This window comes from Papio anubis, chromosome 8 (assembly GCF_008728515.1).
Source record: "Papio anubis isolate 15944 chromosome 8, Panubis1.0, whole genome shotgun sequence".
Classification (NCBI taxonomy): domain Eukaryota; kingdom Metazoa; phylum Chordata; class Mammalia; order Primates; family Cercopithecidae; genus Papio; species Papio anubis.
The window spans coordinates 6,964,810-6,975,206 of NC_044983.1; the positions used below are offsets into that span (position 1 = coordinate 6,964,810).

Here is a 10,397-nt window from a genome sequence, read left to right on the forward strand (position 1 = left end):
CTGATTGCCAGCCCATGGATTACACGATGTTCTTGGGCTTCCTGGGCAGGATTCCAAGCCTGCCTCCTGGCTCCAAATCTATTAGGTTAGTGCAAATGTAATTGCGATGTTTGCCGTTGAAAGTAATGGCAAAAACCGCGATTACGTTTGCACCAACCTATATCAGGCTGGCAAACAAATGTTCACAGAAAATATCAAGCAGTGAAAATTCTGCCCTTAGTGTTCCATAAAGGATTTCAATTATTTGTTCTCACAAATTGTATTGCTTTGCAGTGTAAACTGTACTTCCAAAGCTTTTCCTCGTGATCAAGAAAGAAAGAATTCTCAGATAGGTGAGAAAAATCAGTAAATTCTGGATTCTTGATCAGAGATGCTAATGATCCTAGGCCATTCTGGTTTCAGTAAATGGAACAGTCAGCAATAACCAGCACAATGACCCTAAGATCTCCCTTTGAGTTTCTAGGGTGCTGGCAGAGGCTTGTGCACAGGCACCATTGTCCCAGCAATTCAGAAGAAAGGACTTGAATGGAGGTTTACGGAAAAACATCCCCAGAGCTTTCATGCCCCTCATGGGCCCTCCTTAGGCTAACACTTGTGAAGTTTGCCTCTTCCAAGACCTCCCGAACCCTGACTCAACTTAAGATGTCATTTTCAAAGTCTCTAAAGGCAGGGAGGACCTGCTGAAATAATGTAACCACAGGTTCCATTCACTAACACTCTGAAGTATTACAGAAGCAGCCATGGCAGAAAGAGAACTTCCTTCTTGGAACTGAGAAAAGTTACTTCAGCTGTAGTGAGACCATCTAGAAAGGAATGAAGGTCAAGTAAGACCAGGAATGTGCATGTACTTTGCAGTTTCTGAAGCTGATATTCTGGCCAGACGTGGTGGCTCACCCCTGTAATCCCAGCACTTTGGAAGGTTGAGGCGGGCAGATCACTTGAGGCCAGGAGTTTGAGACCAGCCTGGCCAACATGGCAAGACCCTATTGCTACTAAAGATACAAAAATTAGCCAGGCATGGAGGCATGTGCCTGTAATCCCAGCTACTTGGGAGGCTGACACAGGAGAATAGCTTGAACCTGGGAGGCAGAGGTTGCAGTGAGCCATGATCGCACCACTGCACTCCAGCCTGGGTGACAGTGTGAGACCCTGTTTCTAAATAAATAAATAAATAAAGTTTACTCATACCCTCTTTAAGCATTCCCTAGGGCATGCAAAGTATTCTGGTGTTTATGTTCATTTCTTTAGTGTCTAAGAGGTAATTTGTGCCTCTTTGTCAGAAATATGCTCATGTTGCATTGCCATTGCTTTGCATATGTTATTTGCTTTCCAAAATGTATTATAAGTTCTCTAAGGCCCACTCTTCTTTAATTCTTCTCATATTACATATAACTGATGTGCAAACAATTTGTGTTGACTTAGATTTCAATATAAAAATTAGTTGATCTCGTTCTGTTGATTGGACAGAAAGATAATCAAATAAAAGCTTTTCTGTATCTCACTAGTCTGTTTATCATTTAAATTTAATTCCATTGCTTAAGCATGCTAACACACAGTGCCAAAAATATTAATAAATAAGCATGCTGTTGTATTACATTCTTCTTCCTATTATCAGAAAAATAAAATGAATACTTTTCCTCCAGAACTGCTTCCTTAATTCTTACAGTTCCTCCAGAATGCATAAGACAATGCTGATATTTCAGTAGAGTCTCTTTGTCATGGCTGTGCTTTCTACTACATTTGCACACATCCTGTTGACATTTGATAAATGTACTTTAAATGACTGATAGTCATGACGATTACATGCTGTCTCCTGATATTGAAACACAGAAATGTTCTTGCTCCTGAAAGGTTCAATAATCACTCAGCAACTCACTTCTTAAGAGGACTAAATGTACACAGAAGTTCTTTTCATCTCAGCTACTGATTCTCTCTAATCTGCTTTACCTATTCAACCATGAGGGTCTTGTTTTTGATCTTTGGAGTCCTTTACTTGCTGTCCACAGTTCCTCCAGGTAAGACAGAAACTTTTTATTCTAAAGTTCTAAAAATATAAGTAATAGAAAATGCAAGGTCTTTCAAGAGTCTGAAAATAAATTAAGCATGGGCAGATTTTACTGTACCAAGAAGGCTGCTCAGAGGATTGAAGAGTTGATGCTAAAGACATCAATAAGGTGGTTCACTGCAGTGATTGAACCTATGATAAACTCACTTGAGGCTGGGCACAGTGGCTCATGTCTATAATCCCAGCATTGGGGGAGTTTGAGGTGGGTGGATCACTTGAGCTCAGGAGTTCTAGACCAGCCCCTGAGGGGCAACAGAATGAAATCCCATCTCTACAAAAACAAAAATACAAAAAATTAGCCAGGTGTTAGTGGCGCGTGCCTGTGGTTCTGGCTACTCAGGAAGCTTAGGCAGGAGGATCACTTGAGCCTGGGAGGTCAAGGCTGCATGCAGCTTAGGTCATGCTGCTGCACACCAACATAGGCAACAGAGTGAGATCCTGTCTCAAAAAATAATAATAATAAAAAATAAAGTTACTTGAGAGTTGTGTTTGATCAAAAGATGGTGAGAGTATGCACACAGAACACAGGAAATTTTAAGAATTGGAAAAATGAAAAGCGAATGATGACTAGAAGAAGAGCTAGAGGTGAAGAGGTGGGTGCCCCACCGCAATCCTTGGTTCATGGGACACTTTCACCACTGATCCAGGCAAGGACCTGGTCTCTGTGTTCCTTTAAAGTTGAATAAAACTCATATGATATCATTTAATGTATATGGAAATTACTTTTTGTATGGTAAGAGTTAAGATTCCACCTTAATTTTTAGCCACATAATTAGCCAATTATATATAAGCATATTTATTAGTCAAGATGACTTTCCCAAATTAATTTTAAAATTCATCAATACTCCATAATAAAAATATATTAAACTGTGGTTTATACCTGAGATTTAGATTACTGGTTGACTTATTTATCATTTCTGAAGCACATTTTAAACCTTCAGAATTCAAGATTCCCTCATTTATATAATACTTCATGATTCAAGATTTCCTTATTTATATAATTACAAATAATTATGCCTTTCCTCCAGGATTGTTAGTGGGTTTTTTGTATTTTTATTGAGATACAATTTACCATAAAATTCATTCCCTTAAAGTGTTCTATTCAGTGGGTATCAGTGAATTCTTAAAATTGTGCACCCCTCACCACTATCTAATTCCAGAATATTTTTATAACCCCAAGAAGAAATCTCTTCCTTCTCTCACCACTATCTAATTCCAGAATATTTTTATGACCCCAAAAAGAAATCTCTCTTCCTCCACTCACCTCACCACTATCTAATTCCAGAATATTTTTATAACCCCAAGCAACCACTGATCTGATTTTTGTCTCTATGTATATTCCTATGCTGGACATTTACTATGAACAGAATCATAAATATGTGATCCTTCATGTCTGTCTGCTTTCATTTAGCGTAATGTTTTCAAGATTCATCCATATTGTGGCATATATTCGTACTTCATTCCTTCATTCAGTGGTCATCAGTATATCCCATTTTAAGAATCCACTGATGCTCACTAAATGGAACACTCTAAAGGAATGAATTTTATAGTAAATTATATCTCAATAAAAATGTAAAACACCATCAACATTCATGGAGGAAAAGTATAATTATGTATAATTGTATAAATGATGAAATTGAAATAAATATTAAAATGCGCTCTGAGGCAATAGGTGCTTCAGAAAAGATAAATAAGTCAATTGATAATCTAAATCTCTGGTATAAACCACAGTTTAATATGTATTTATTATAAAGTATTGGTGGATTTTAAAATTAATTTGGGAAAGTTAGATTGATTATTGGTGTTGATAAAAAAATTTCATCGTATAGATTATTTAGCATATGGTTGTTTATAACAGACTCTAATGATCCATTGTGTTTCTTTTATATCAGTTGCCATGTCTCCTGTTTTATTTCTGATTTTATTTATTTGGCATTCTCTCTTTTGTTCTTGGTTAGTCTAGCTACCAGTTTATAAAGTCTGTTTATCTCTTCCAAAAATCATCTTTTTGTTTCATTGATTCTTTGCATTTTTTAAATCTGTAATTCACTTAGTTCTGCTCTGATTTTTATTATTTCTTTCTTTCTCCTAAGTTTCATTTTTTCTTGTTTTTCTGGTTCCTTAAGGTGCATAGTAGCTTGTTTATAATCTTACTATGTGCTTGCAGTAGGCATTTATTGCTATAAAATTTTCTCTTAGCACCGTTTTTGTTGTATTCCATAGGTTTTGGTATGTTGTGTTTCCATTTGCATTTATTTCAAGAACATTTGTTATTTTCTTCTTAGTTTTATCATTGACTCCATGGTTGTTCAGAAGCATGTTGTTTAATTTCCATGTTATCTGTACAGTTTCCAAAGTTCTTCCTAGTATTCATTTCTAGTTCTATTCCATTTTTGTCTAGAATATACTTGATATAATGTTGATTTTTCAAAATTTGTTGAAACTTGTTTTGTGTCTTAACATATGGTCTATCCTGGAGAATGTTCTATGTGATGATAAGAATGTATATGCCACAGCTATTGGATGAAATGTTCTGTAAATGTCTGTTAAGTCTATTTGATCTGAGGTACAGATTAAGTTCGATGATTATTTGTTAACTTTCTACCTAGATGATCTGTCCAATGCTGAAAGTGGGGTGTTGAAGTCCTCAGTTATTATTATATTGAGGTCTATCTCTCTCTTTAGCTCTAATGACATTTTTAATATATCTAAGTATTCCACTAGTGGGTATGTATATATACATATTTGGAATTTTTATATCCTCTTGCTGAATTGGCCCTTTTATCATTATATGATGGCCTTCTTTGTCTCTTTTTATGTTTTTTCACTTAAAGTCAATTTTGTCCAATATAAATATAGATGTATTAGGCCATTCTTGCATTGCTACAGGGTTATCATAACAAAGTACCACAGAATGGGTGCCTTAAATAACAAAAGTTCATCTTCTCACAGTTCTGGAAGTTGTAAGTCTAAGATCAAGATGTCAGCACATTTGGTTTCTCCTGAGGCCTGTCTTGGCTTACAGCTGGTTGCCTTCTTGCCGTGTTCTCTTATGGCATCTTCTCTGTGCACATGCATTCCTGGTGTCTCTTCCTCTTCTAATAAGGACATCAGTCATATTGCACGAGGGCCATACCCTAGGAGTCTCATTTCAACTTTATCACTCCTTTAAAAAAAAACTTATCTTCAAATATGATTACATTCTGAGATACTAAGGATTGGGACTTCAGCATACAAATTTTGGAGGAACACTGGTTAGCCCATAACGATGAATTCATCAATAGACTGATATGATCAAGGAAAGAATCAGTGAGCTTAAAGAAGTTTAAATAGCAACTTCCGAAACTTGAAAGCAAAGAAAAAAGGATTAAAAAGAACAGAATATTTAATAAGTGTAGACCAAGTACAAAAGGAACAATATATGGGTAAAGAAGTGTCAGGAGGAGGAGAAAGAAAGGAACAGAAAAAATATTTGAAGAAATTATGACTGAGATTTTCCCAAAATTGAAAATAAACAAAATCTACATATCTAGGAAGCTGAGAGAATACCAAGCAAGAAAATACAAAACATTTAAACCTAGGCATATCATATTGAAACTGCCAAAAATCAAAGACAAAAATAAAATCTTAAAAGAAGCCAGAAGGGGAAACAATCTTTATCTGTGGACAACCAAGGATGAGAATTACATCAGACTTCTCCTAAACCACGTCAGCAAAAAGAGAGGAAAGTGAAATATTTAAGATGTTTTAAAAAGAAAAACACTGTCTTAAAACTCTCTGTCTAGCAATATTATCTTTTTTTTAGATAGAGTCTCACTTTGTCACCCAGGCTGGTGTGCAGTGGCAGCGACGTTGGCTCACTGCAGCCTCCACCTCCTGGGTCCAAGCAATCTCGTGCCTCAGCCAGCCACCACCACGCCTGGCTAATTTTTGTATTTTTAGTAGAGACTGGGTTTCGCTATGTTGGCCGAGCTGGTCTCTAACTCCTGACCTCAGGTGATCCGCCAGCCTTGGCCTCCCAAAGTGCCGGGATTAAAGGTGCAAGCCACCGCGCCCAGCTTACCCTTTAAATTAAAGTAAAAATACATAATTTTCTTAGGTAAACAAAAATTGAGTTTGTCACCAGTAGTCCTACCTTACAATAAAAGTAAAAAGAAATTCTTCCCTCATACTCAATGGTGAAAAACTGAAAGCTTTCTTCTAAGATCAGGAACATGGCAAAAGTGCCCCTTCTTGCCACATTTATTTAACATGATACTAAAAGTTCTAGCAAGAACAATTAGGCAAGAAAAGGAAATAAATGGCATCCAAACTGGTGGTGGGGGGAGGAATGAGTAAAATTATCTATTTCCAAGTGACATAATTTTTTTTTGTCAAAAACCCTAAACTTCACTCCCCCAAAATTATTAAAACTAATAACAAATTCAGTAAAGTTGCAGGATACAAAATCAACATACAAATATCAGTTGTGTTTCTATAGCACTAACAACAAGCAACTGGAAAGCAAGTAAAGAAAATCCCATTCATAATTGCAACAAAAAGATAAGATACTTAAGAATAAACTTAACTAAAATGCTGAAAGACTGGTACATTAAAAATTGCAAACATTCATGAAAGAAAAGAAGACACAAATCAGTGGAAAGATATCCTATGTTCATGAATTGGAAAACATAATATTATTAAAATGTCCATACTATTCAAAGCAATTTATAGATTATATACAATCCCTATCAAAATCCTAATGGCACTCTTGACAGAAATAGAAAAAACAATCTTAAAATTCATATAAAACCACAAACGACCCCGAATAGTCAAAACAATGAGCAAGAAAAACAAAGCTAGGGGCATCACATTTTCTAATTTCAAAATGTATTATAAAGATAGAGTAATCAAAACTGTGTGCTACTGGTATAAAGACAGACTTATAGGCCAGTGGAATACAATAGAGGGCCCAGAAATAAACCCACACTTATACAAACAACTGGCCTTCAACAAACATGCGAAGAATATATCATAGGGAAAAGATGGTTTCTTCAATACATGGTACTGAGAAAACCGAATATTCACTTGCAAAAGAATAAAATTGGGCCTGTATCTTACACTACATACAAAAAGCAACTCAAAATGAACTACACATTTAAACATAATTACCCGAGACTGTAAAACTTACAGAAGAAAACATAAGGGGAAACATTCATGATGTTGGTCGTAGCAGTTATTTTAACTTATAAATTGTAACAAAAGGATTTGGGAAGGCCTGGTAGGTTTAAAGGGAATATTTATGGGTGATTACGGGTTATAGGCTCCTGTGCACATCTCAGTAACTTCCTTAGTAAAGGAGACATGGCCTTGAGCCCGAATACACTGGGAAGAAGCTGGAACTAAGACTCAACTCCTCTGACCCCTTCTCTCAATTAAGGATTCTTTTTTCTCATTTCACCAAGAATAGAGAAGCAACCAAAGATAGCTTTTCCATTTTTCCACCACCATATCTCTTCACATAGTTTGTCTTTATCCATAATCTACCTTCTCTTCATTCTCTGATTCAAGGCCAACTCCTCCACTTACACTAGATTCCATCCCCAATGACTTTTTTAAGAATTTAACTCCAGAAGTTAAACATTATTTCCATACTATGAATCTCTACGCCACCTCCAAGCTGGATAATTCATTTTAGGCAGAAATATGTGGTAATAGTTCTCATTTAAAATTCTGTACATTTCCAGCTACCGCCTCATTTATCTACTCTCTTTATAGAAGAAATCATCATTTGTCTTTATTCAGCATCTCCACTTTTTCTCTTGCATTCTTTTGTTGTTGTTTTTGTTTTTCTGAGAAAGTTCTTTAATGTTTTTAATTTATTATAAAACATTTCAGACATTTAAAATAAAAAATAAGTAATATTGTGTCATATAATTTGTCTTCTCTTTTTAAAGCCAGAAGCTTCATTTATATTGATGAATGTCCTTCAGAATATTATAATTGCAGAATGAAGTGCAATGCTGATGAACATGCAATTAGATACTGTGATGACTGGACCATCTGCTGCAAACTGAAGAACATTGAAATTGAAAAACTAAGGAGGGAGCGAAAAGACTAACTTCATCTTCTTCAGACTCCAGGAGAAAAAAAAAGTCTTGAACTGTCTTGTCTATGAATAATTAGCATGATGGATGAAATTTATAATTGCATGTTTAGATGGTCAGGTGAAAATAAATACAAATTTTATAAATGCTTACACTGTATTTTCATTTGTGCATTTTAACATTTACTCCCTTAATTTACATCCACAGCCACCTTGTTGTTTCACCCATAGTACTATATCCCAGCCCTATCACTTGTTAACTGTTCGAGCTTGGGCAAGTTATTTCTTTTCTGTCTATCTCAGTTTCCTTATTTATAAAATGGGATAGCAATAGGTACCTACATTGTGGTATTGTTAGGATTATATGAGTTAGTATATGTGAAGTTCTTAAACATATCTTGACCCTGTTATACGCATTATGTAGACGTTAGCTATAATTTCATGGAACCCAAGAATTTGATCCATCCTATTCCTTTTGGGGTTTTATAAAATTATTCTGTGTGCCTAAGAGTTCATATTTGTTAAAATGTTAGGTGGTTTTGAAAATAAGGTATATTTTTCAGGTTATGAGACATAATTTTATATAAACACAATCTATTAATGCAACATTATTCTATTCCAGTAATCTAGGACTTGAACACTAGTAGTGAGAACTAAAAAGAAAGAAGAGATGCAAGGTGAATTTCAGAATTAGGATCAGCAGGATTTATTGTCCGTATGATATACTGAGAAGGCATGAATGATGATTCTGAGATTTCAAAGCTAATAAAAAGATGGATGCCAATATAATTCACTAAACTAGAGAGGCCAGAAGAGAAAGTAGGTTAGGAATGTGGGGAGAATCAGTAAAGATATGTTTTGGCATAATGGGGTTTTAGTCATGTAAGGGATATGTCAGTCTACTAGGCATATTTACAAAAGTGTAATTTTCTTATACTATAAATTAACTGAATTCCTATTGGGAACCTTATTTAGCCTGGTCACAGAAACTTAAACTTAGTCAATTCATATATTCTCCAAGTTATTTTTAAGTTCCAAAAGAGGTAAACAGTGATGAGGTATCTGGGAGAGCATTTATTATGTTAACTTACTAAAACATCTTCATTCTCATCTGATCTTCTGTCACTAATCTAGGTGCAACTGCTGAGTTTTGTCTCATTCTTAATTTTAATAAAATTTGTAAAGCTCTTTGGGTGATGCCCATTCTTTGGTACATTGGTTGGTTCTGCTACTCAAGCATCATCCTCAGTCACCAGGTGGGAATATTCCTTGCTTCACCACTTTTATTCTGGTCTGAGTCATATAATAACTATTACTGCCCCCTTCCATTGCTGGGAACACCTGTGTGAGGGAAGAGGAACTAATGTGGGAAGACTGTCTTAGACCTATCTGCTGAAGAAAACCATGCAATTAGTGCTATGCCGTGGTCTTGCCACTTCTTTGAGCTTGATTCACATAAGGGAACACTCGTGCCCTGTGTTCTCAGATTCTACCCAGAGCTTTGGTCCTCCATTACCTTCTCTCATTTCCCTCCCTTCCCATTATCTGAAACCCAGGATTGGAGATGACCCACCACCATCTAAGCTGTCCTTCCTCCTTCACCCTGATATTCTCCCTCTTCCTCTACCTTACTCAAGATGTGATTTAAGGGATGAATCACGCTCCTAATCCATCTGCATTCCTCAAAGTCTATTATAAAATCTGAATGCAAGAGTTCCTTCCAGTACCCAGTAAAAATACAGTCTTCTAAAATCCAGACACCTGTTCTTTCTCTGTTCTTGAGAGTAACAAGTACATATGTTTAGTATAGAGTAATGATAAACTATGTGTTTTGGACTTCTGAAAATAGAAAAAAAAAGCAGATGAAATATTTTTGAATGTTCTTAAAAGCAATGAAGTTCTAACAAATTAGTGAGAAACTTCCCAAACAAAATCCAGGAGTGTATTAGGCAGCTTCTAAGGTGGCCTCCAATGCTTCTTGCCTCTGGATGTTCATGCCTTTATGTAATTCTCTCCCCTGGGGTGCAGGCCAACTTAGTGACTCGCTTCTGACAGATAGAATATAGCAAAAGTGATGAGATATGACTTTTAAGATTAGATTACAGAAAGACTCTGGCTTTTATCTTGCTTGCTCTGTCTTGCTCCCTTTCTCTCAATAGCACTGATGGAAGCCAGCTGCCATTTTGTGCTCTACCCTGTGGAAAGGTAAACATGGTGAAGAAGTGAAGAATGCCTCTGGTCAACAGT

General features: G+C 35.9%; 1 protein-coding gene across 1 annotated transcript; it reads left to right on the forward strand.

Annotated features, from left to right (window-relative positions):
• The first annotated feature begins 1,092 nt into the window (after positions 1-1,092).
• LOC108587426 (beta-defensin 131A-like) lies at positions 1,093-9,748 on the forward strand. The gene is made up of 2 exons (XM_017962489.3): positions 1,093-2,015; positions 8,002-9,748. The coding sequence occupies exons 1-2, from the start codon at positions 1,958-1,960 to the stop codon at positions 8,163-8,165; spliced, it is 222 nt and encodes a 73-aa protein (XP_017817978.1). The 5' UTR covers positions 1,093-1,957; the 3' UTR covers positions 8,166-9,748.
• The last annotated feature ends 649 nt before the right edge of the window (positions 9,749-10,397 follow it).

Coding starts and splice junctions, on each gene's coding strand:
- LOC108587426 (XM_017962489.3), top strand. CDS start 1,958: ATGAGGGTCTTGTTTTTGATCTTTGGAGTCCTTTACTTGCTGTCCACA. Junction 2,016..8,001: donor GCTGTCCACAGTTCCTCCAG/GTAAGACAGAAA, acceptor CTCTTTTTAAAG/CCAGAAGCTTCATTTATATT.